Source organism: Heterodontus francisci, chromosome 6 (assembly GCF_036365525.1).
Source record: "Heterodontus francisci isolate sHetFra1 chromosome 6, sHetFra1.hap1, whole genome shotgun sequence".
Taxonomy (NCBI): domain Eukaryota; kingdom Metazoa; phylum Chordata; class Chondrichthyes; order Heterodontiformes; family Heterodontidae; genus Heterodontus; species Heterodontus francisci.
This window is the reverse complement of record NC_090376.1, coordinates 118,916,810-118,943,512: the sequence shown is the minus strand read 5'-3', so window position 1 is coordinate 118,943,512 and position 26,703 is coordinate 118,916,810. Positions and strand designations below refer to the sequence as shown.

At 46.8% G+C, this 26,703-nt stretch overlaps 1 protein-coding gene across 1 annotated transcript in view; it reads right to left on the bottom strand.

Moving 5' to 3' along the window:
* Positions 1–26,703, bottom strand: part of LOC137371494 (collagen alpha-1(IV) chain-like) — a 230,441-nt gene that overhangs the window by 1,144 nt on the left and 202,594 nt on the right. The window contains exons 37-50 of the mRNA XM_068034182.1: positions 24,778–24,917; positions 22,852–22,978; positions 22,676–22,756; positions 18,408–18,506; positions 18,050–18,100; positions 16,178–16,363; positions 14,547–14,680; positions 12,617–12,689; positions 7,856–7,927; positions 7,588–7,716; positions 7,077–7,175; positions 4,978–5,190; positions 3,722–3,899; positions 1,928–2,042 (exon numbers count right to left, since the gene is read on the bottom strand). Of these exons, the coding sequence (XP_067890283.1) occupies positions 1,928–2,042; positions 3,722–3,899; positions 4,978–5,190; positions 7,077–7,175; positions 7,588–7,716; positions 7,856–7,927; positions 12,617–12,689; positions 14,547–14,680; positions 16,178–16,363; positions 18,050–18,100; positions 18,408–18,506; positions 22,676–22,756; positions 22,852–22,978; positions 24,778–24,917 (1,697 nt within the window). The remainder of the gene's footprint in view (positions 1–1,927; positions 2,043–3,721; positions 3,900–4,977; positions 5,191–7,076; positions 7,176–7,587; positions 7,717–7,855; positions 7,928–12,616; positions 12,690–14,546; positions 14,681–16,177; positions 16,364–18,049; positions 18,101–18,407; positions 18,507–22,675; positions 22,757–22,851; positions 22,979–24,777; positions 24,918–26,703) is intronic.

Here is a 26,703-nt window from a genome sequence, read left to right as displayed (position 1 = left end):
CATCATTTACATGTTCAACTTGCTGCCAAGCTTTGTTTTGCACCTAAAACCAGTGGATGCACAGGAACTGCCTCGGAAACAGTCCTCAACTCCCTGTGTTACAGGAGGAAATAATCAGCCCACAGTCATTGGCCCATTCACATTGAGAACTCAGCCCATGTGGATTATGAGCACAAACACACAGACATTCACACTGGGGATTGCTCCGGCTAATGGACATCGCATCTCTCTGTCACATGGTTGTGGGACCAAGTCCCACTCCAGAGAAATGTGCACAAAAATCCAGGCCGACACTTCCAGTAGAGTACTGAGGGAGTACTGTACTGTCAGAGGGTCAGTACTGAGGGAGTGCTGCACTGTTGGAGGGTCAGTACTGAGGGAGTGCTGCACTGTCGGAGGGTCAGTACTGAGGGAGTGCTGCGCTGTCGGAGGGTCAGTACTGAGGGAGTACTGTACTGTCAGAGGGTCAGTACTGAGGGAGTGCTGCACTGTCGGAGGGTCAGTACTGAGGGAGTGCTGCACTGTCGGAGGGTCAGTACTGAGGGAGTGCTGCGCTGTCGGAGGGTCAGTACTGAGGGAGTACTGTACTGTCAGAGGGTCAGTACTGAGGGAGTGCTGCACTGTCGGAGGGTCAGTACTGAGGGAGCGCTGCACTGTCGGAGGGTCAGTACTGAGGGAGTGCTGCACTGTCGGAGGGTCAGTACTGAGGGAGTGCTGCACTGTCGGAGGGTCAGTACTGAGGGAGTGCTGCACTGTCGGAGGGTCAGTACTGAGGGAGTGCTGCACTGTCAGAGGGTCAGTACTGATGGAGTGCTGCACTGTCAGAGGGTAAGTACTGAGGGAGTGCTGCACTATTGGAGGGTCAGTACCGAGGGAGTGCTGCACTGTCAGAGGGTAAGTACTGAGGGAGTGCTGCACTATTGGAGGGTCAGTACTGGGTCAGTACTGAGGGAGTGCTGCACTATTGGAGGGTCAGTACCGAGGGAGTGCTGCACTGTCAGAGGGTAAGTAATGAGGGAGTGCTGCACTATTGGAGGGTCAGTACTGGGTCAGTACTGAGGGAGTGCTGCACTATTGGAGGGTCAGTACTGAGGGAGTGCTGCACTGTTGGAGGGGCTGCTTTTAGGATATGAAGCTAAACCAAGAGGCCAGTTGCCCCCTCAGGTGGATGTAACAGATTTCACAGCCACTATTTTAAGAGAAGTAGGGGAGTTCTCCCCAGTGTCTGAACCAGTTCAAATGATCAGGGAATTTTAAATGGAAGTGAGTTATGCCCAAGACCACTCACATTCCTATTTTCCATGATCTTTTCCGCTGGTTCAAGATTCAATTCTCCCACACTAGGCCCCGTTCACAAAATAGGCTGCGTCCCAGGAGCGACTTTGCAAGAATCCGCTGATTACACTGTCTTGGGAAGGCTCATTAAATTACACTCATTCTCTTACAGGTGCACAGGCACCAGTCAGCAAGTTTCAAAAGTTTCTTCACATCAAGAGTATTTAATTCACTAAGAACCTGACTAGTGCACACCGACAAAATGAGAAAATGGTTCAGTAAAATATTTTAAATTATTTTTGGATATTTTAAGTCAGGTTTCTCACAAGTGGAGGACTGGACACTGATTGAAAATGCTTCATTTTGGTGATAACCCCATTTTCATCTGTATTAATAAAGCTGCACCAGGTTACAGTTCTTAAATATATCATGAAATATTGCTTAATGGAGAAAAACAGTGCGATTTTATTCAATTCTGTTGTCTAATTGCACTGATGGATGGGAAATTTTACGTTTGTTTTTATGCAAATGATTTTTAGCAGAAACTTGAAGCCTAGACCACCTTGTGTATTGTGTGCGCGTTTTGTACACAATTTCCCCATTGTACCCAAAGCAGAAACTCTATTGTGTTGTTTGGTTGTTGGGTGCTTACCATCATGAAGGAATAGCCGATCCAGAGGGAATGCCAACCACTGGGGCACAGCGGAATTTGTATTGTTTGGCTATGAACAGCAATCACCATGGCTGGAGCTTCACAAACAGAGCATCTGTAAAGCAGTCAACAGGTTCTTATATTATTCCAGCTCCAACACTGTGTTATCACTGGGCCAACAGACAGAAGTCAATAAATCTGGTAATCTCAGAATTAGTACCTGGAAACAAATAAATCCGATTGCCTTAGAATTAGTGGCTCACTAACCTGTCATCACTACCTGGCCTCGCTCACACATAACTCCTGCAAAACGCCTTCCGATAGTTAGCATAATTTCATTAGTTGTCCTTCTGAGGGCCACCAGGGGTGGATAATGAATATGTGAAAGAGAATGAAAGTGAACTTTCCGCAGACTGCAGCAAGCGCTGAGAGACTATAAGCTCCCGATGAAGGTCAGGAATTGTGAGGGTGCATTTTGCATGTCCTTTAGACTTTCCTTTCTCATGCCCACTGCTCACTTCAACAACACTTTCACCGCTACAGCTGATTTTACAAGCTTACTGTACTGGAAAGGAGTCAGGTCTGACCAGGAACATACTTCTGAGATTCAGGCTCGCTCGCTCTGTAAATTTCCATTCACTGATGTAAAGGAACTCAAAATGGAGAGCAGCCGGTGCCCGAGCTTACAATGGTTGTGGGGTAGATTCCACAATCCTAACTTTGCAGCGGAGACCAGGTTGCAGGAATTCACAGACTGCGTGGTCAGCTATCCCTGAGAGATCAGCAGTTTCACACCGGATGCATATAAGCTGCAAAACTCCTGTATACACTCGTATAATCATCTTGTCGTCTCAGTAGAATTATTTAAAATTTGCAGCACTGAATCAGGCCATTCGGCCCAACTGGCCTCTGCTGGTGTTTCTGCTTCACACGAGCCTCCTCCCACTCCCCCTTTTCCTCTCATCCTATCAGCATATCCTTCTATTCCGTTCTCCCTCATGTGTTTATCCAGCTTCCTCTTAAATGCATTGATACTATTCACCTCAACCACTCCATGTGGTAGTGAGTTCCACATTCTCAGCACTCTCTGGGTAAAGAGGTTTCTCCTGAATTGCCTAATGGATTTATTAGTGACTGCCTTATATTGACGGCCCCCTAGCTCTGGTCTCTTCCACGAGTGAAAGCACTTTCTCTACGTCTACCCTATCAAACCCTTTCATAATATTAAAGACCTCTATCAGGTCACCCCTCAGTCTTCTCTTTTCTGGAATAAAGAGCCCCAGTCTGTTCAGTCTTTCCTGACGGTTATAACCTCTCAGTTCTGGTATCATCCTTGTGAATAGCTACTGTAGTAAAACATTGCAACTTTTAATAACTAGCTGTGTGAAGATGTTTCTGCTAACTAAACCCCTTATTCTACTTGTAATAATGAAATAAGCAGATGACACAGATTTAAGGTGATTGGCAAAAGTATCAGAGGGAGAGATGAGGAGAATGTTTTTGACACAGTGAGTTGTTGTGATCTGGAACGCGCTGCCTGAAAGGGCGGTGGAAGCAGATTCAATAGTAACTTTCAAAGGGGAATTGGATAAATACTTGAACAGAAAGCGGGGCGATGGGGAAAGTGCGGGGGACTGATTGGATAGCTCTTTCAAAGAGCCAGCACAGACACGATGGGCTGAATGGCCTCCTTCAGATTCAGTAAATCTGTGTTTATAGCCTCTTATTACTGTGATATTCTGTCTTTCTCAACATCTAAAGAGTTACACAGTGCCACAATATCTGCAGTCTCACCGGCTGATAAATGGTTTGATAGTTTGACCAATTACTGGAGCCATACTCATCGGCATTGGTTCGGGTGTGGCCAGCCAATAGGAATAGTCGTTTCTTGACGCAAAGTTGCAGACATTGTTGATGTTACAGAAGAGAAAGGGCATAGTGCTGAATCTTCGTAAGCAACTCCCTGCTGTGCCTGCATGATGAAAAGACAAGGTTAGCTGAATTGCAGCACAGGTCACGAGCTGACTTGTCTCTGAGTGTTCAGCAGTGATCAAAATAACGGAGCATTGTCCAGGGTGGAAGGGCTGACTGGGCACCAGCAATAAATATTACACTATAGATGTTTACCAGTTCCCACTCCAGCCACAGGGTTTTGTGTGCAGAGGTAAACTGACCCTGCAGGAAATGTGTATGGCCACTGGTCCCGAAGCCCAATTCCTCGTCTGTGTTCCAGCCCCCATGTTTCTTTAGTGATTCTCCCACTCTGCCACACAAAGTGGTGGGGAAACCCTGGGCAGGAAATTCGGCTGCACCCATTTTACAGGCAATGAAACGGGTGCCAAAGGGTCTAATTGTGGCAGCCGTCCCACTATGGAAGTGCAGTACCTGCAATGTTGGTAAAGACTCCTGTACAGAACGTCCTGGGCCCCTGCTGAACCTGGGTTTAGACCCCTTGCTTATGCAAATCGGGATTTTAACACCAATTTGAAGCCCCCTTTACAAAATTCATTAGCGAATGATCACGTGTTCTGAGATCAGCTTTCTCAAGTGCTTGCCGGCCAAGTCAGCAGTTCTTAAAGGGCTGCTGGAAACAGCCAGCAGAAAAGCAAGTTTTTAATTCCTGCTCCTCCTGGCTCCATATTGAATTCCCACTGCCAATTGCTGCTCGCCCCTCCCTCCCGAATGTCTCAAACTCTCCCCTCTTGGGTCAGTGTCAGAGCTGACTGATCTTCAGCAATGGTCACTTGCACCTTGAACAGTGGTCATTGCTTTCAGCTTGCTGGCAGTAAACCGATCAGGCCGAGGAGCAAGTTTGCCACGTTCCTCCTGTTGAGCCTCCTGATGAGGCGTGTGCTGCACCAGGATTACTCCCTGATCCAAACAGGATCCATTGCCGGGGCCCCTATTTCCACACAACAAGATTTGCACCATATTTCCGGTGAAGTTATAACAGGAGGAGCTCTGAGGAAAGCCTGGCCTCTGTGCCTGGGACTGCAGTTCAGGAAATATACCTGAGGTGGAAAGTATTACCGGGCCTTTCAATCACTCACCCAAGTCTTGGCCATGAGCTCTCTCGTTGCCCTGGACATAAAGCAGTGAGAACCCATCATAGATTTTCGAAGTCCCATGAGGACAGGTCGGAACCTCTGTTGTTTGGCTGTGTCGGGTCACGAGGAAGCCATGTGCTATTGAAGCAGGACCAGGGTATCCTCGAGGACCAGGGGTCCCTTCTGGGCCTGCAGGTCCTGGATATCCCCTTGGACCTTAAAGACAGGGACAGAAATGAGGCAATTAAACATCGCAGTGTGTGTTAGAACAATCACAACAACAACAGCTTGCATTTATATAGCACCTTTAACATTATAAAACATCCCAGGGCACTTCGCAGGATGGGTGTCACATAAAATTTAACACTGAGCCACGAAAGGCCATGTTAGGTCATGTGACCAAAATAAAGCAGTAGTTTTAAAGAGTGTCTTAAACGAGGAGAGGGATGTAGAGAGGTAGAGATTTAGCAAGGGAATTCCAGAGCTTAGGGCCCAGGCAGCTGAAGGCACGGCCGCCAATGGTGGAGCGATGGAAATCAGAGATGCTTAAGAGGCCAGAATTGGAAGAGTGCAGAGGGTTGTAGGGCTGGAGGAGGTCACAGGAATAGGGAGGGGGGAGGTCACAGGAATAGGAAGGGGGGAGGTCACAGGAATAGGGAGGGAGGAGGTCACAGGAATAGGGCTGGAGGAGGTCACAGAAATAGGGAGGGGGGAGGTCACAGGAATAGGGAGGGAGGAGGTCACAGGAATAGGGAGGGAGGAGGTCACAGGAATAGGGCTGGAGGAGGTCACAGGAATAGGGAGGGCGGAGGTCACAGGAATAGGGAGGGGGGAGGTCACAGGAATAGGGAGGGAGGAGGTCACAGGAATAGGGAGGGGGGAGGTCACAGGAATAGGGAGGGGGAGGTCATGGAGGGATTTCAACACTAGGGTGAGAAACATAAAATTGAGATGTTGCTTCACCTGGATCCAATGTAAGTCAGCAAACACAGGCAGGAAGGGTGAGTGAGACTTAGTGGAGAGTTAGAATGAGCTCAAGTTTGCAGAGGGTAGAATGTGGGAGAGCAGCCTGGAGTGCATTGGAATAGTCAAGTCTAGAGGTAACAAAGGCATGAATGAGGGCTTCAGCAGCAGATGAGCTGAGATGGGGAGGAGTCGGGTGATGCCACTGAGGTGGAAATAAGCGGTCTTAGTAATGGAGCAATTTGGAATCAGAAGCTCATCTTAGGGTGAAATGGGGCAGTGAGTTTGCAAACAGTCTAGGTCAGTCTTAGACATTTGCAAGTTGAGAGAGGGATGGAGTCAGTGGTGAGGGAACAGAGTTTGTGGTGGGGACCGAAGACAATAGCTTCAGACTTCCCAACGGAGAGTTGGAGGAAATTTCTGCTCATCCAGTACTGGAAGAATTCAAAATCTAAAATTTAGTTAAAATAACAACAGTGTAAATTATTTTCTCACACGTTATCGCTGCCAGAATTTGATTGGAACGGAGTCTGTTCACTTTTGAGGTCCTTAGTTTTTAAGAAATAAAGTTTACTGAGAACTGAGTGCCTTTGTCCCCAGAATCCCCACCCGTTTAAAGGCCAGTCTCCATTAGATCGCAGCTGCCAAAGGAAAGCAAAACTCCTTCTGACTGCACCATCTTTGCAGCATGATGAAAGGCTGATCAATTCTACTCTTCTTGGGCATTAACAGAAGAGCAGACAGCGAATGTGATCTATAGAGACTGTCCTTGGATTTAGTCCATGCTTCATCAACCCACGCTAAGCCTTTTGACCTGTGTGTAGATTCTGTAAACAAGTTCTTTTTAAGACCATGAAAATATCTAAGCCCAACAGAATGCCTTGTTGACAAGAGTGCAGAACTGGGCACAGAGTGTAATGTGTGCAGATCTCTGGTCTGAATTTCTGGTCACTCATCTAAAACCACCAGAAAATCAGGAGTGTATATGAGATCGAAGCTGAGACCAGAGTCACGTAACTTGTACTCTGAATGGACATTGCAAGGTATTCAGTATCACTCATTGACGACACCACAGAAACCAATATTCCCATGGGTCAAGCAGCTGCCATCTGTACACTAACTTCTAAAGCAATGCTGACCTGCTGGACCAGACGGGCCAACTTCTCCTTTCAGTCCAGGTCTCCCATCAAATCCAGGAGCCCCCTGATCACCAGGAGCCCCAACTGGGCCTGTCGAACCTGTGTGAGTAATAGATTAAGATGGCAATTAACATTCCCATTAATCTGCAGTTATCCTTCACTGTGGGGATGCACAGGAGGCCAGAGTGCTCAGATAGCTTTTAACTCGAGGAAGTTACACAGACAGGGGAGGGGCAAGGCCTGGGAGGAATCTGAACATTTGTTGTTAATGGTACAATGCAAAGGACTTTGCTCCCGGAAGGGAATCTCATCTATTGGGAGCACACAGCAAATATCCAGGTGCTCATGGTAAGCCATGTGCAGTTCATGAAGCAGCTTGTGAACTGTGACCTGGGGCTGAACTGGGGGGGGGGGAGCGTGGGGGGGTGGGGTGGGTCACCAGGGCCACCACCAAAATTGCAACTGATTATTTCCGGAATTCCATATTATATGGTCGGGGATATTTGCTTACCGATGTCACCTTTAATGCCTGGAAACCCTGGATATCCCTTTGCTCCGTCCTCTCCCGGCCGACCAGGTAAGCCGGGATCTCCCTTCACGATCTGCAGAGGGCCCTGTGGCCCGACAGGACCTAGTGGACCTGTTAACAAAGTATTGCATCATGTGTGAAACGTCTGGCGGATGACAGTCTGAAGCAGATTCTCTATTTAAATTCATAAAATATCACGACTCTCCAGTAGGTGTTGAGAGCGAAATGGAAAAGGAACAAGAGTATTTACCTGGTGGTCCAGGTGACCCTCTCTCACCCTGTGTGCCTGGAAATCCAGGGGCTCCCGAATTACCTTTTATTCCTAGAAAGACATTTGTGAGAATGACATTACACACACTGGGTTTCAAATCTGAAACTGTCCACGTTTTAGAAAGAAATCTAACATTTAAACAATACCATGGATATAAAGTGTGTTACAATGCATTTCACTACACATTCTTATCTATCCAATCATAGTAAGAGAATCAGCTGCAATGGCTTTTCTTCCTGCCCCCACACTGTTACCTCTGGTATCCCCCAAGATCTATCCTTGACCCCCTCCTCTTTCTCAGCTACTTGCTGCTCTTCATTTCAAAGACCAAAGCCATCGTCTTTAGTTCCTGCCACAATGTTTCCTTCCAATTTTCAACCGCAATCCAAGCTCTCATTACTGATTTAAAATGAGAGACAGCTAACAGGATAGATGTTTAGATGTGTGTAACACTCCTCTTTTAAACTATACATCGGTCTAGCATTCGAAGAGTGCACTGAGAATGGAAACTAAAGCAGATCCTGGTGTCAGCGGGAGGAAATCTGAGGAGGAAGCGGGAACATTGGTTTTCCCATATTAGTGAGCGGGTTATTTGGAATGGAGGAATTTCTAGACAATGAAAAACCAGGATCCAACTTTTGCTACCTTGATAGTCACATGTTCCAATGATTATGAAGTTGTTGACTAGTCATAGCGATCAATCTCTATCAATTAGACTGAACAGACCCAGACATAAAACATGGACATAACAAAAACAAAAAGTGCTGGAAATACTCAGCAGGTCTGGCAGCATCTGTGGAGAGAGAAGCAGAGTTAACGTTTCAGGTCTGTGACCCTTCTTTAGAACTGGTAAAGGTTAGAAAAGAATTAGGTTTTAAGCAAGTGAAGGGTAGGGGTGGGAGAGAGAACAAAAGGGAAGATGTGTGATAGGGCAGCGGGCAGGAGAGATTAAATAACAAAGCTGTCCTGGGACAAAGGCAAAGAGAGTGTTAATGCTTGTGGTGAAAGACAAAGCATTAGTCCACAGAGAGTGTTAATAGCAGAATTATGAGCAGGTCTGAAAATCAGGCACATGGTTAAAAAATAAAATATTAAAAAAGGGCCAGTCATGCTCTGAAGTTATTGAATTGAATGTTCAGTCTGCAAGGCTGGAGAGTGCCTGATCAAAAGATCAGGTGCTGCTCCTCGAGCTTGCACGGATGTTCACTGGAACACTGGAGCAAGCTAAAGACAGAAATGTTGGCATGAAACTGGGGTGGGTGTTGAAATGGCAAGCAACCGAAGCTCGGAGTCATGCTTTCGGGCTGAGAGGAGGTGTTCTGCAAAGCGGTGACCCAATCTGCGTTTGGTCTCCCCAATATAAAGGCAACTGCATTGTGAGCAGCGAATACAGTATATTAAATTGAAAGAAATACAAGTAAATCACTGCTTCACCTGAAAGGAGTGTTTGGGGTCTTGGATATTGAGGAGAGAGGTGGTAAAAGGGCAGGTATTACACCTCCTGCGATTGTAGGGGAAGGTGCCATGGGAAGGGGCCGAGGTGGTGGAGGTAATGGAGGTGTGGATCAGGGAGTTGCGGAGGGAACGATGTGTTTGGTGGTGGCATCATCTTCCCCTCCCCTGTCAGCATTCCGAAGGGATCATCACTCATCTTCCCTTTTGTTCTCTCTCCCACCCCCACTTCCCTTCACTTGCTTAAAAACTAATTATTTTCTAACCTTTGCCAGTTCTGATGAAAGGTCACTGACCTGAAAGGTCACTGACCTGAAACGTTAAACTCTGCTTCTCTCTCCACAGATGCTGCCTGACCTGCTGAGTATTTCCAGCACTTTTTGTTTCTGTTTCAGATTTCCAGCATCTGCAGTATTTTGCTTTTAATAAAGCATGGGCATGTTTGGACAGAGTTACCTAAATATCTTTAATACTAAATGATTATAGATCAGGGATTTTTACTTCTATATCTGAATGGAGTGCCAGTTGCCTCACTTTCATTTTGGAATTGTACTCTTAAAGGACATTATTCGTTAACAATACTCAATGCCAGTTTGGGTTTAAGTTTAAAATCTGGACTATTAGCCCTGTGTATTCACAAAACTAATTATAAAATCTGTAATCCCTCAAATGCTCTTTAAAATATTTCGGGGCAGAGTTTCCTCTGTAGTGTTTCGATGAAAAACAGCAGCTGGGTGGGTTTAGGGGAGGAATCTCAGGCTGGGACATCACATACCCTGTATGCAGCCTGTGTGATCTTCCTGCAAGGCTCTCCAGAGAAAACTCTGCTCTCATGGTAATGGTCAGAGTGATGAGATTAAAACGTGCCGAATAAAGAGCGAAGCCATTAGCTCCAATAGTTTGATACAAAATGGAGGTTAGCGAGGATGGGGGCAGGGTGCCTATCAGCTGTTGCTGCTCCTGTTATGACAGGTTTGACACACTGGTGGTGTAGACTGGGAATTCTGGCATGGAGGTCAGAGGGCAATGCTGCAGGATCCACGCCTGACCAAAGTCCAATTCCCAATGAGGGAATTCTGTGATTCACCCATTGACAGTCAGGAATGCATCTGATGAAACCTCCAAATGATTTGGAGGAAAATGTAGCTGGTCTGATTAGTAAGTTTGCGGACGACATAAAGGTTGGTGGAGGTGTGGATAATGATGAGGATTGTCAGAGGATACAGCAGGATATGGATCGGTTGGAGACTTGGGCGGAGAAATGGCAGATGGAGTTTAATCCAGACAAATGTGAGGTAATGTATTTTGGAAGATCTAATGCAGGTGGGAAGTATACAGTAAATGGCAGAACCCTTAGGAGTATTGACAGGCAGAGAGATCTGGGCGTACAGGTCCACAGGTCACTGAAAGTGGCAACGCAGGTGGATAAGGTAGTTAATAAGGCATACGGCATGCTTGCCTTCATTGGTCGGGGCATAGAGTATAAAAATTGGCAAGTCATGCTGCAGCTGTACAGAACTTTAGTTAGGCCACACTTAGAATATTGCGTGCAATTCTGGTCGCCACACTACCAGAAGGACATGGAGGCTTTGGAGAGGGTACAGAAGAGGTTTACCAGGATGTTGCCTGGTCTGAAGGGCATTAGCTATGAGGAGAGGTTGGATAAACTCGGATTGTTTTCACTGGAACGACGGAGGCGGAGGGGTGACATGATAAAGGTTTACAAAGTTATGAGCGGCATGGACAGAGTGGATAGTCAGAAGCTTTTTCCTAGGGTGGAAGAGTCAGTTACTAGGGGACATAGGTTTAAGGTGAGAGGGGCAAAGTTTAGAAGGGATGTGCAAGGCAAGTTTTTTACACAGAGGGTGGTGAAGTCTGGAACTTGTTGCCGGGGGAGGTGGTGGAAGCAGGTACAATAGCGACGTTTAAGAGGCATCTTGACAAATACAAGAATAGGATGGGAATAGAGGGATACGGTCCCCAGAAGTGCAGAAGGTTTTAGTTTAGGCAGGCATCAAGATCGGCGGAGGCTTGGAGGGCCAAATGGCCTGTTCCTGTGCTGTACTGTTCTTTGTTGTTGTTTGTTTGTATTAGTGGCCAGTCAGAACTTCCTGAGGGTCACTCCCTAAGAACCTTGCTTCTGGGGCAGACTAGAGAATCACAGGATGTGCTCTCGGCACCTGCAATTCCAAAATAGGAGCACAAAATCTACCCAAGTACACAGATCTGAGAGCATTAGGAATAGTGTCAGCTGTGGCTTAGTGGGTAACACTCTCATCTCTGAGTCAGAAGGTTGTGGGTTTTGGTCCCGCTCCTGGACTTGAACACAAATTTATAGGCTGAAACTTCAGTGCGGTACTGAGGGAGTGCTGCACTGTAGGAGGGTCAGTACTGAGGGAGTGCTGCACTGTCGGAGGGTCAGTACTGAGGGAGTGCTGCACTGTCGGAGGGTCAGTACTGAGGGAGTGCTGCACTGTAGGAGGGTCAGTACTGAGGGAGCGCTGCACTGTCGGAGGGTCAGTACAGAGGGAGCGCTGTACTGTCGGAGGGTCAGTACTGAGGGAGTGCTGCACTGTCGGAGAGTCAGTACTGATGGAGTGCTGCACTGTCGGAGGGTCAGTACTGAGGGAGTGCTGCACTGTAGGAGGGTCAGTACTGAGGGAGCGCTGCACTGTCGGAGGGTCAGTACAGAGGGAGCGCTGTACTGTCGGAGGGTCAGTACTGAGGGAGTGCTGCACTGTCGGAGGGTCAGTACTGATGGAGTGCTGTACTGTCGGAGGGGCAGTGCTGAGGGAGTACTGCACTGTCTTCCTGATGAGATGTTAAACCAAGGCACTGTCTGATCTCTCAGAGGGCTAATGATCCCCTGGCACTATTTAAAAGGTGAGCAGAAGAGTTCTCCCCGGTCTCCTGGCCAATATTATCTCTCAATCAACATCACTGAAAAAACAGATGGTCTGATCATTATCACAATGCTGTTTGTGTGATCTTGCTGTGCACAAATTGGCTGACATGTTTCCTACAGTACAACAGTTAGTACGCTCTTATAGAGCACTTTGGGATGCCCTGACATTATGAAAGGTGCTATAGAAATGCAGGTCATTCTAGTTTTACATTCCTTCTCATCCCATGCATTATAAGAATACCATGCAGAGTAGCAATGTCAAAGATTTGTGTTTAAACATGTTGGTCTGCTCACTCATATAAAGCAACTTTATTGATTGTAACATATGTACTTTAACAGCACTGGACTGGTGCTTTATTAGTTGAATTAGTTTATTAACGAACCAACAAAGCCTGGAACTCCAGGAGGTCCTGGTTCACCCTTCAGTCCCGGAACACCTGGGTAACCAGCATTGCCCTGTGGGGAAAACAATCCATGTTTATCATTCTGGACAAAATTAATCACCACCTGCCTTATAGCTTCAAATTATCAGCCACCATCTTTGTCAAACTGTTCAGAGTTAACACCTTATATTGTAGAAACTCTGGGAACATTCAGCTCCTGGAACCTACTCCACCAACAAATTAGATCGTGGTTGATATGTACCTTAACTCCATTTCCCCGCCTTGGTTTTGTAATCCTTAACCCCCTTACCCAACAAAAATTTATCAATCTCAGTTTTGAAATTATCAATTGACCCTCAGCATCCACAGTCTTTTTGGGGGAGAGAGTTCCAGATTTCCACTCCCCTTTGTGTGAAGAAGTGCTTCCTGACATCACCCCTGAACGGCCTGGCTCTAATTTTAAGGTTCTGCCCCCTTGTTCTGGACTCCCCCCACCAGAGGAAATAGTTTCTCTCTATTGACCCTATCAAAACTCCTCTAATCATCTTAAACACCTCAATTCGATCACCCCTTAATCTTCTACACGTGAGGGAATACAAGCCTAGTCAGTGCAATCTGCCCTCTTCATTTTACCCTTTTAACCCCGGTATCACTCTGGTGAATCTGCACTGCACCCTCTCCAAGGCTTATATATCCTTCCTGATGTGCCCAGAACTGAACACAGTTTCTATACTTTCGGGGAGACAGTTACCATTGAACACACAAATGTTTTAATCTCTGTTCCTACAGATTCTTTATATGCATCGTGTATCATAACTTCCAATTGTTCATATCCCTAATTGAGCAGGTGATGTTGTTCCCACACTTGATCATGTTCTCTATGTCAGGGATTGTTCATATTTTGTAGTCAGGGCTGACATCACAACTGGAATGACTTCTCCTTCAAAATTAGTTTGAGGACAACATTTGAGGCATAAACATATTAAAGCCGCATCACTCAGCAAACTGACCCATCAGCACCGAGGAACATTAGAAGAGGAGGAGGCCATTCAACAACATCATAGTTAATCTATATCCTAACTTCATTCACCCTCCTTGGTTCCCTATCCCTTAATACCCTTGGTTGCACAAATCTATTGATCTCAGGTTCAAAATGATTAATTAAGCCCCAGCACCTACTGCTTTTTGTGGTAGAGGGTTCCACACTTCTATCATCTTTTGTGTGGAGAAGTGTTTCTCAACTTTTCTGCTGAATGACCCGGCTCTAATTTTAAGGTTATGCCCTGTCATCCTAGACTCTCCCCATTACCTTCCAGCGTACTGGAATGAAACAAAGAGCGAATGCTCGCCAATCACCCCATCATCTCACTCCTGTAATTAGCTTCCTGAATTACATTCACCAAAAACATTGCGGGAGAGCAATTGTCACCTACACTGACTGACGCAGTAAATTGGTCGAGCAGATTGACAGTGTATTATAGAACCTACCTCGCTATATTTAATTGGGGTGATTTTCTACCAGGTGGGTGATTAAATATCCCAGTTAACAGCCCAGGTGCAGGTGAACATTACCCCATTGTGTTCACAGTTAGATAGGAAGATAATTTCAGGGTTTTTTCTCTTGTTACAGAACATCATGGGACAGAATTGGGGATTTCACCAAGGGGTACACTGCACTTGATTTGTAGGTCATCTGATTACCTGTCTGATAAAATGAATCGATAAAATTACATAGAATGTACAGCAGAGAAACAGGCCATTCGGCCCAACAGGCCCATGCTGGTGTTTATGCTTCACATGAGTCTCCTCCCACTCTACTTCATCTCACCCTGTCCTTCTATTCCCATCATGTGTTTATCTAGCTTCCTCTTAAATGCATCAATGAAAAGCAGTCAATACTTTGATTATACTGCACAATAATTTAACTTACAGGAGACCCTTGGATTCCTTGATCTCCCTTGGGTCCTGGAAAGCCGGGGCCTCCGGTTGTCCCTGTGTCTCCCTTGTCTCCTTTGGTTCCATCCAGTCCTGGAGCTCCAGGCTCTCCTTGCAACCCAGGGACCCCTGTAAAAAGGAAGGTGTGGACAGGATGACTTTGATGCTCATCAATCCTTTCTAATAACCTTCCAAGCAGCCCCAAACTCCATGTGCTCAGACGTCAGTCACTCTCCAGCTGAAAATCTCCATTACCATTTTCAGATTGCAAAAGAATATTCAAGCTCTGACCCTTGAATTGTTTGCAAGATTCTCATCTATGGTGTCAAAATTTGTGTCAGTTGAGAGAAGGTTCTAGATGTAGGTGTGGCAGCAGCACCACCAATTTAAACATCCATCCCAGCCAATAGAAAGGGTGGAAAGTAACCAGAAAGCCCAGTGTCAGTGCTAGGCTGAGTCCCAAGGGAAACTGGAGGACTTGAGTTTCAATGTTGGTGAAATCCAATGATGTCACGTTCTTTAGTTCGCTCTTCAAGTCTTCCTCAGAGGGGACCAATTACATGGGTCAGCTGTGGCCCTGTGAATAGCACTCTCCTTTACCTCTGAGTCAGAAGGTTGTGGGTTCAAGTCTCATTCCAAAGACCGGGCACAAAAATCTAAGGTTGATGCTCCAGTGCCATACTGAGGGAGTGCTGCACTGTCGGAGGTGCCACATTTCAGATGAGATGTTAAACCGAGGCCCCGTCTGCCCTCTCAGGTGGACATAAAAGATTCCGTGGTCGCTATTTCAAAGAAGAGCATGTGAGTTCTCCCTGGTGGCCTGGACATTATTTATCCCTCAAACAGCATTGCAAAACCGAATATCGGCCATTGCTATGTGCAAATTGGCTGCTGCATTTCCTACATTACAACAGTGATTACACTTCACAAGTACTTCATTGGCTGCAAAGCACTTTGGGACATTCTGTGGTTATGAAAGACGCAACAGAAATGCAAATTTTTTAAAGGAAATCTCGCAGCCAATTTGATCACAGGAAGATCCCATGGACAGCAATGAGAAAAATGACCAATTAATGTTTTGATGGTGTTGGATGAACATTGGCCAGGACCAGGCAGAACTCCACTACTCTTCTTCAAACATTGTTAGGGGATCTTTTACAGCAATCTGAACAAGCTGACGACAGACATAGATATGGTTATAATTCATTCCAGTTATATGACTGAACCTCTTCACCGCGAGGATAAATTGCTCCCAGTGATCGGAGGATCGGTAACCAGAGGGACACAGATTTAAGATCATCGACAGAGGATCGAGAGGGGAGGTGCAGAGATCTTGTTTACACAATGAGTTGTTGTGCCCTGGAAGTCACTGATGAAAAGGTGGCAGAAGAAATTTCAACAGTAACTTTCTTAAAGGAATTGGATAAATATGTAAAAAGGAAGATAATTCCAGGGCTATGGGGAAAGAGCAGTGAAGTGGAACAAATTGGATAACTCTTGCAAAGAGCCAGCACAGGCACAATGGGTCGAATGGCCTCCTTCTGTGCCGTAATGTTCTATGAGGAGCTGGAAGTTAGCATGACTAGCAATTCATCACCACAGCGATCTTCAGTCCAGGCGTCTTACCTGGACGGCCTAGTTCGCCCACATTTCCTTTTTCACCTTTCGGCCCCTCCAGAGCTACATTTGGTGGGCCCGGGGGGCCTTGAACGCCCTGGTAGCCTTTGGCGCCTGGGAACCCTTGGTCTCCTTTAATACCTGGAACTCCAGGTGACCCTGGGTATCCTGGTAAACCAGGGTCACCTTTCAGACCTGTTGAAAGAACACATTGTCAATCCTATGTAGATTATGTAGCTGCCAACTCCACAGGTTATCATGGATAGAAACAACCTGAGTCATGTTCTGCCCCAAGGGCAGCGACAATCTGGCTTTGGGTAAGGGGGTAATTGCGTCTGCATATAGTGACACCATTAGCCCCAGCCAGAATGGGTAATTCCCCGATCAATCACACCTGGAGCCCACACTGCTAAAGTGACTGGGATTGATCTTAGACACATTTTCTATATTATGTAACTATCCTCCACTCACTGCATTTTGCTGGAGAAATTGTTCTGTTTGCTGTAGTTTGTAGAGGCTCTTTTTAAATAGAATTTATAGACTGTTTGCTGTAGCAAACTGTCGAAACAGCCCCTGATTGCTGAGTGGATAGACTTTGTTTGCTGTAAGATAGACTGTTTACCACATGTCCTTCCGTAAGTCCACACACCATCCTGACTTGAAACTATATCGCCGTTCCTTCACTGTCACTGGGTCACAATCCTGGAACTTCCTTCCTAACAGCACTGTGGGTGTACCTACCTCACATGGACTGCAGCGGTTCAAGAAGGCAGCTCACCACCACCTTCTCAAGGGAAATTTGGGATGGACAATAAATGTCCACATCCCAGGAATGAATTTTAAAAAAAGGTCCTGCTCAGTGGCGCAGTGGTTAGCACCACAGACTCACAGCTCCAGCAACCCAGGTTCAGTTCTGGGTACTGCCTATGTGGAGTTTGCAAGTTCTCCCTGTGACCGTGTGGGTTTTCGCCAGGTGCTCTGGTTTCCTCCCACAGCCAAAGACTTGCAGGTTGATAGGTAAATTGGCCATTGTAAATTGCCCCTAGTGTAGGTAGGTGGTAGGAGAATTGAAGGAAGGTGGGGATGTGGTAGGGAATATGGGATTAATGTAGGATTAGTATAAATGGGTGGTTGATGGTTGGCACAGACTTGGTGGGTCGAAGGGCCTGTTTCAGTGCTGTATCTCTCTATGACTCAATGCTTCCAACTCATTAGCTGACACAGTGATGTCAACAGCCACCCTGGGTACTCCCTTTTGTGTTTGTTTTTTTAATTCATTCATCGGATGTGGGCATCGCTGACTCGGCCAGTATTTACTGCCTATCCCTAATTGCCCTTGAGAAGGTGGCGGTGAGCTGCCTTCTTGAACCACTGCAGTCCATGTGGGGTAGGTACACCCACAGTGCTGTTAGGAAGGGAGTTCCAGGATTTTGACCCAGCAACAGTGAAGGAACGGTGATATAGTTCCAAGTCAGGATGGTGTGTGACTTGGAGGGGAACTTGCAGGTGATGGTGTTCCCATGTGCCTGCTGCCCTTGTCCTTCTAGGTGGTAGAGGTCGCGGGTTTGGAAGGTGCTGTCGAAGGAGACTTGGTGAGTTGCTGCAGTGCATCTTGCAGATGGTACACACTGCTGCCACTATTCTTTGTGTCTAATCAGTCATTATCTGATTTAAACATTAGGCTAAGATATTCTGGGTAGTGACTGTGTTAACCAGTATGCTGAAAGTAGCAGAGGGAATTAAACCTTTACATGTCAACAGAGAAGGCAGAGGGAGAATTATGTTTCAATTGACAATGGCAGTTTTTAAGGAGCATCTTAAAGGAGGAGAGAGAGGTAGAGAGGCAAAGACAGACATTTCTTTAGGAAAGGCTGACCTTACCTTTTGCTCCTAGAAGTCCGGGAGTTCCAGGGATACCTCTTCCTGGGATGCCTAGACAATTTGCAAAAAGCACAGATTGGACATTAGATGCAAGAGTACAAATTAGAATCATCTGCAATGTTTCCACACTTAACCTGGTGTTTCTAATATAGAGGTGATTCACTGGGCATTCAGGCACCGAGCCCAGCATGGAGAAATTGGGCCACAATTGCTGCTGTTCTCTGGTTTCCATCTGGCAGACCTACCCTCAAAACCTTTGTGACTGGTCGTTCAAATTGTTACCTTATATTACGAATTTTAGAAGGACCCTAAGAATCATAATATCAAATGTTTATCTGTACGCACTAGATACGCATACCTTGATTGCCCTTTTCACCAATCGCTCCTGGGATTCCATCAAAACCTCTTGAACCTTTCTCTCCAGTGGCTCCCAGGGTACCTGGAGGACCAGGAGGACCTGGTGGAAAAAAAGTAACAAGATCAATGAAAGAAAAATCTCCTACTTATAGAGCAGCTTATCATTTTCTTAGGACACCACAAAGAGCTTTACATCCAGTCAGTGACTTCCTGAGCAGCAGCCACTGTTGTTCTATGGGCAAATGTAATGCAGCTAAGTTGTATATGAGATCTAAAAATTCGTAGTTTTCAATTTGTCTCCTCCAACCTTTTCTCAGTAATTCTCATGTCTTGTGTTAGGGAAAGACCTCATGAATATCAGAGATCTCCAATGATTATTCTTGTTGTAGACTCCTTGTCATGAGTGCTGATAGGCTATCCAATAAGGATACATGCAATCCCAAAAAAGTCATTGTTGGGTAGTGATAGGGTATGGGAATCTTCCTTGATTTTTGTTCTTTCCTGCCTCTCTGGCCCAGGAATTCTGTGGCACTCCCTCTGCAGCTGGGGTCAGGCCAGCCAAGTCAACACACGTCTGTGACTAAATCTGGAACAATACTGGTCTATATGATCCAGTACCAATTGTGAGATGTATTCATGAGGAATGTCAGGGCCATATGACGATGCACACAATATCCATCTTCGTAAATAAAATCAAGAAATGCTGGAAATACTCAGCAGGTCTGGCAGCATCTGTGCAGAGAGAATCAGAGTTAATGTTTCAGGTCAGATACCCTTCAGAACTGATAAATATTAGAAATGTAAAAGATTTTAAGCAAGGAAAGCGGGGGTGGGGCAAGAGATAACAAAGGTGAAGGTGTAGATAGGACAGGGTCACAGAGAATAACTGACCAGAAGGTCATGGAACAAAGGCGAACGGTATGTTAATGGTGTGCTGAAAGTGTTAGTACAGAGACTGTCTTCTTTGGCCTCCTTGTCTCGAGAGACAATGGGTAAGCACCTGGAGGTGGTCAGTGGTGTGGGGAGCAGCGCCTGGAGTGGCTATAAAGGCCAATTCTAGAGTGACAGGCTCTTCCACAGGTGCTGCAGAAAAATTTGTTTGTCGGGGCTGTTACACAGTTGGCTCTCCCCTTGCGCCTCTGTCTTTTTTCCTGCCAACTGCTAAGTCTCTTCGACTCGCCACACTTTAGCCCCGCCTTTATGGCTGCTCGCCAGCTCTGGCGAACGCTGGCAACTGACTCCCACGACTTGTGATCAATGTCACAGGACCTCATGTCGCATTTGCAGATGTCTTTAAAGCAGAGACATGGACGGCCGGTGGGTCTGATACCAGTGGCAAGCTCGCTGTACAATGTGTCTTTGGGGATCCTGCCATCTTCCATGCGGCTCACATGGCCAAGCCATCTCAAGCGCCGCTGACTCAGTAGTGTGTATAAGCTGGGGATGTTGGCTGCCTCGAGGACTTCTGTGTTGGAGATACAGTCCTGCCACCTGATGCCAAGTATTCTTCGGAGGCAGCGAGGATGGAATTAATTGAGACGTCGCTCTTGGCTGACATACATTGTCCAGGCCTCGCTGCCATAGAGCAAGGTACTGAGGACACAGGCTTGATACAGTCGGACTTTTGTATTCCGTGTCAGTGCACCATTTTCCCACACTCTCTTGGCCAGTCTGGACATAGCAGTGGAAGCCTTTCCCATGCGCTTGTTGATTTCTGCATCTAGAGACAGGTTACTGGTGATAGTTGAGCCTAGGCAGGTGAACTCTTGAACCACTTCCAGAGCGTGGTCGCCAATATTGATGGATGGAGCATTTCTGACATCCTGCCCCATGATGTTCGTTTTCTTCAGGCTGATGGTTAGGCCAAATTCATTGCAGGCAGCCGCAAACCTGTCGATGAGACTCTGCAGGCACTCTTCAGTGTGAGATGTTAAAGCAGCATCGTCAGCAAAGAGGAGTTCCCTGATGAGGACTTTCTGTACTTTGGACTTCGCTCTTAGACGGGCAAGGTTGAACAACCTTACAGAGACTGTAAGCACTGTGATTACCCACTGTCTTGGTTTTTTTAAATGCTTTTTTTATGTTTGTGCTTGGAGTGCTCTGTGCTTTACAGTCATTCACACCCTCTCTGTACTTACACTTTGTCTTTCACCACACCATTAAAATACCATTCGCCTTTGCTCCATGACCTTCTGGTCAGCTATTCTCTGTGACCTTGTCCTATCAACACCTTCACCTTTGTTATGTCTTGCCCCACCCCCGCTTTACTTGCTTAAAACCTTCTACATTTCGAATATTTGTCAGTTCTGAAGAAGGGTCACTGACCTGAAATGTTAACTCTGCTTCTCTCTCCACAGATGCTGCCAGACCTGCTGAGTATTTCCAGCATTTCTTGTTTTTATTTCAGATTTCCAGCATCTGCATTATTTTGCTTTTATATCCATCTTCTTTTTCAGTCTGTTTCCTTTCAGGAAGATTACTTTGCAAAAGTATTTGAAGAACCTAGCAGCCGGAGGAGGCCATTCACTCCCTTGAGCCTGTTCTGACACTCAGTGAGATAATGGGTGATCTGTACCTCAATTCCATTTGCCCTTCTTTTCACCAGGTCCCTTGATGGCCTTACCCAACAAAAATCTCTTGTAAAGTTCAACTGATTCCTCACATCAACAGCATTTTGAGGGACAGAGTTCCAGATTTGATCAGAAGTGACCCACAGAGCAGAGTAGGAGGGGTTTGGAGTTTGAATGGTTCATTAAAGAGCGAATGCACTGATTGCACACCACCAGTGGGGAAGTCACACTCAGAGAGACTATGAGTCAGAGACAGACCAACAACAATACTGGCTCTATAGCTTGTGCAAAGGATTGGTGAATTAACCCTTAATGTTTTTTCTAACATCATCCATGTTTGTGTTTTAATTCATCTCTTTACAGACAATCCCTAAAGTATTTCTGATTTGCTCTTGGGATGTGTGTGATGCTGGATCAGCAGTGGGAGAGGAGAGAAGCTTAAGTTTTGGCTGGGATGGGGAGGCGGGGCAGAAGGGGCTCCCCAGAATGGAATCCAGACAGTTGGTAGTCTCACTGGGAAGCTGGGTACATTTTGAGTTCTCATTTTCAGTGGGCTGTTGAGCTTCAGCTGAAACAGAACACAATCTGCTGGAAGATCAGGCAGCCTCTGAACTGGAGCAAGGCTGGTAGGAATGAAGTATTAAAAATTTGGGGCAGGGCAGATAGAAAAAGACTGTTTCCAGAGGCTGGAGGGGGGGTCTAAACTGAAGGGACATAGATATAAGGTCACGTGTGAGATGTTTAGGACAGTGAGCAGGAAAATCTCTCTCACCGAGGACTGTGAGGCAATGGAAGTCATTAGTGATTCATTAGTGATTGAAACAGAGACTGTGTCAAAATTTACAAATAGGTTTGATATGTGGTTGAGGGAAAGAGGGATAAAGAGCCAAGCCATATAAATATCATCGACCAGAAATTTAACTAGACCAGCCACATAAATGCTGTGGCTACAAGAGCAGGTCAGAGGCTGGGAATTCTGCTGCGAGTAACCCACCTCCTGACTCCCCAAAGCCTGTCCACCATCTACAAGGCACAAGTCAGGAGTGTGATGGAATACTCTCCACTTGCCTGGATGAGTGCATTTCTAACAACACTCAAGAAGCTCGACACCATCCAGGCCAAAGCAACTCGCTTGATTGGCATCCCATCCACCACCTTAAAAATTCACTGCTTCCTGCACCGACGCACAGTGGCAGCAGTATGTACCAACTACAAGATGCACTGCAGCAACTCACCAAGGCTCCTTCGATAGCACCTTCCAAACCCACAACCTCTACCACCTAGAAGAACAAGGGCAGCAGATGTATGGAACACCAAGTCACACACCATCCTGACTTGGAACTATATCGTCGTTCCTTCACTGTCACTGGGTCAAAATCCTGGAACTCCTTTCCTAGCAGCACCCCAAGGACTGCAGCAGTTGAAGAACATGGCTCACCATCACCCTCTTAAGGATAATTAGTGATGGGCAACAAATGCTGGCCTTGCCAGCGACGCCCACATCTGATAAAAAAAATTAAAAATGGAAATGGGAACAGGGTGGTTATATGTGATTAAATACTGCTCGTCTGCAGGAGAAACACCAACCTGGACTGGATGGGCAGAATAACCTGTGATCATGTTAAATGTAATTCAACATTAAAAAAAAGATTGAAGCAATATTTTTGGGGGAATAGTTTCTATTACTACTTATCAGCACCTGGTTGTCCTGGGAGTCCTGAGAAACCTGGTTCACCCAGGAGTCCGATGTTTCCTTTATTTCCTGGAAGTCCTGGGTTACCTGGAGAATGATCATAAAAATGTATTCAGTACCCCTCTTCATTCAGAGAATCAAATCAATTTGCTTCAGGTTCATGGATGCTCTCGTGACCTTACCTGGAATTCCTGGCACACCTGTGCTCCCTTTCAGTCCTTTCGGCCCCAGCGAACCTGAGATGCCTGGCAAACCTGGCTCACCTGTTCGTCCAGGGTCACCTGGAAAGCCGGTCAGACCTGGATCTCCCTAAATCATCAACACACAACAGAATCTAATCAGTACAAACACGCATCGCAAGGTATCCCCAATCCATTGCATCGTGTAAGGAACATCAATTTACTAAACTTTCCGATCGAGTCATTGCAATCATTGGCACACAGATGAGAGACTTCAGTTAATGTGGAGAGACTGGAGAAGCTGGGATTGTTCTCCTCAGAGCAGAGAAGGTTAAGGGGAGATTTAATAAATGTGTTTAAAATGTTGAAGAGTTTTCATGGAGCAAATAAGGAGAAACTGTTTCCACTGGCAGGAGGGTCAGTAACCAGAGGACACCGATTTAAGATAATTGGCGAAAGAACCAGAGGGGGAAATGAGGAGAATTTTTTTACAGGGTTAGTTTTTGTGATCTGGAACGCGCTGCCTGAAAGGGCAGTGGAAGCAGATTCAATAGTAACTTTCAAAAAGGAATTGGATAAATTCTTGAGAAAGAAAATTTTGCAGGGCTATGGGGAAAGAGGAGGGGAGTGTGAGACTAATTGCATAGCTCTTTCAAAGAGCCAGCACAGGCAGGATGGGCCGAATGGTTTCTTTCTGTGCTGTCTGATTCAATGATTCTATGACCCTTGACTTTGACTTTTGGGAGACTGATCAGGGAATGCTCTGGTCAGCACCCCATCACCCTAGATTCCCGGAACCAGAGGTCACGGAGAGTCACAATTGCGGAAGGTGGGGCCTCTGTGTGGCAGCAGCCCAGGATGCTTGTGTGGGTGCACTCCTGCTCCTTTGGGGCCTTGTATAAGTATAATTCGACATTTACCTTTGCCGAGCCTTGTCGGCTCTATCACCATGGAAAGGAGTCTGAATTAGGTGGGTGCTTTGTAGAGCCAGAGGGAGGCCCCTTTAAAAATGGCAGCACCCACTGTGATGTCATTATTGAGGCAGTGAGGCTGTTAACCCCAGGTGAAGGGACATTGACCCCAGTTTATTGGCACTGGACAGCAAGCAAGCACCAGGAGAAATGAGAAACACTGTAATTTGATGGCGGGGGGGTGGGGAGGTGAGGGGGGAGGTGCGGGAGGGGTAGGGGAGAGGTGCGGGAGGTGGGGGGGGAGGTGCGGGAGGTGGGGGGGGAGGTGCGGGAGGGTGGCAGTGGGGGTCTCGGTGCATGGAGTTGAAGGGAATGGTCAACTCTTTAATTCATCAAAGGAGTAAAATTGGACTTGGTGAGGACACAACATAACCGGTATTTTGCCACCTTTATTTCACACGCCTGATATTCAGGTCTACTCAAGCTAACGGGACCAAATATGGGGATATCACGGGCAGATGATTTGATATTGTCTGTTTTGTGTCCACCAGCCGAGTCCAATTTCAGCACCGACTCCCTCCCCTGCATCTCTAACATACTGATGCTAAATGCTGCACTGAAGCCGAGTTTACAAAATGGTCCTCCAGGTGTGGAGTCTTGCCCACTGGCAGTTAGAATGCTGCAGCTCTATAGCACCTCACCCAAATAGCCATTCTTCATGGGTGAGTGTCAGCGGCTATTTGGCTCAGGGGGGCATTACGGAGGAAGCAGTTTACTTGAGCATGTTGAGCTGGATCATGACCAGGAACAGGAACCGTGGGTGGGGTCATTCTCTCTTTATCACAGGGACATTGAAACAAATCTGAGTCAACTGATTGAGATCATTGAGCAAGTGTGGGATCTTCCTGCTCCGTGAGGCTCACTGGCACGTCAAGCAGGGTATTTATTCACTCATCCAGCTGGAAGTCCCAACACTTCCAGTGGGATATTTGGACAATTCTTTAAGGTCTAAACTCACCTTCGGACCTGGATCACCCGGAACTCCAAATCCTGGTACGCCTGGGCTGCCCTTGTCACCTTTCTCACCGCTCAGTCCGGTATAACCAGGGATGCCAGTGTGTCCTGGCTCACCCGGGGGACCTTGGGGCCCTGTGGTACCTGAGAAGGTAATGTCAACATAGTGAATTTCTCATCGTAGGCTCAGTGTTTCAACCCATTCTGAGTCTGTAAGCTCAACGGTTACTGAAATGTTCCTCTCACGAACTGCATCCTTTGATCTCAAAATGAATCACCTTGTTGTTCCATTAAAGCCTAATGGGGTGTGCTAACTATAGGGTATGGCCCATGGAGATGAGTTTCAGACACCCTGTTCCTGCCACAGCATCTTGCCCATTTGAACATGCAGACCTGCAGGACAGGTCAGGAGGTCAGGACTCGAAACCTTTAACCTAGTGGAAGGATCTCTGAAGATAGAGCCATAAAAGCATAAGAGCATAAGAAATAGGAGCACCATTCAATATGATCAGGGCTGATCGTCTACCTCAACACCACTTTTTCACACTATCCCTTAATCTCCTTAGTATCCAAACATCTATCGATCTCTGTCTTGAACAGAGGGAGAGAGGTGGTGTAGTGGTAATGTCACTGGACTAGTGATGCAGAGTCCAGGCTAATGCTCTGGGGACATGGGTTTGAATCCTACCATGGCAGTCCAGGTAGTGATGACCATGAAACCATTGTCGATTGTTGTAAAAACCCATCTGGTTCACTAATGTCCTTTAGGGAAGGAAATCTGCTGTCCTGACCTGGCCTGGCCTACATGTGACTCCAGACCTCAGGTTAAAACCTCCCTGTACATGGACAACGTCCCTGTCTTCTGCTCGGATCCGCTGTCCATTCTCAGACTGATGAGCATCTGTGACCAGTTCGAACAGGCCTCGGGAGCCAAAGTTAACCACGGCAAGAGCAAGGCCATGTTCTATGGGAACGGGGCTGACCGATCCTTTCTCCCCTTCACCGTCAGGTCAGACTACCTGAAGGTGCTGGGGATATGGTTCGGAAGGGCCGGGGCGTGCACCAAAACCTGGAGGGAGCAAATAGCCAGGGTATAACACATGCTGAGCATGTGGGAGCAGCGATCTCTCTCCATTGTGGGTAAGAACCTGGTCATCAGGTGCGAGGCACTCACTTTGTGCTGTACATGGCGCAAGTCTGGCCCATAGCCCACTCCTGCGCTGCGGCGGTCACCCGAGCCATTTTCCGCTTCATCTGGGGATCCAAAATGGACCAGGTCCGGAGGGACACGATGTTCAACCCTCTGGATAAGGGTGGGAAAAATGTACCCAACGTCACCCTCATCCTGATGACCACCTTAGTGTGCAGCTGCATCAAGCTGTGTGTAGACCCCCAGTACGCAAACTCCAAGTGTCACTACGTGCTGAGGTTCTATCTGTCCCCGGTGTTGCGAAGGATGGGCCTGGTCACATTGCCGTGGAATGCTCCATCCAGTTGGACCATGCCGTACCACCTATCCTTCGTGGAAAAGTTTCTGTGGAAAAATACCTTTGACCACCTATCCATCAGGCAGTGGTCTGCACGGAATGTCCTCAAGGCCCTACGGGAAAAGGAGATGGTGGATCCTGTTGGATGGTTCCCCGAGCAGACTGCCAAAGTCATTTGGCAGATGTCTCATCACCAGAACTTTCAAACAAGCACCAAGATATAGCTTGGCTGGTGGTGAGAAGGGCCCTCCCCGTCAGATCCTTCCTGCACGCCCGGAGTCTCACCTCCTCCGCACAATGCCCTCGAGGTGGCTGTGGTGGGGAAGAGACTGTTACTCACCTCCTTCTGGAATGTGTCTTTGCAAAGCAGGTGTGGAAAGAGATGCAGTGGTTTTTGTCGAGGTTCATCCCAAGGAGCTCTGTAACACAGGAGTCTGTGCTCT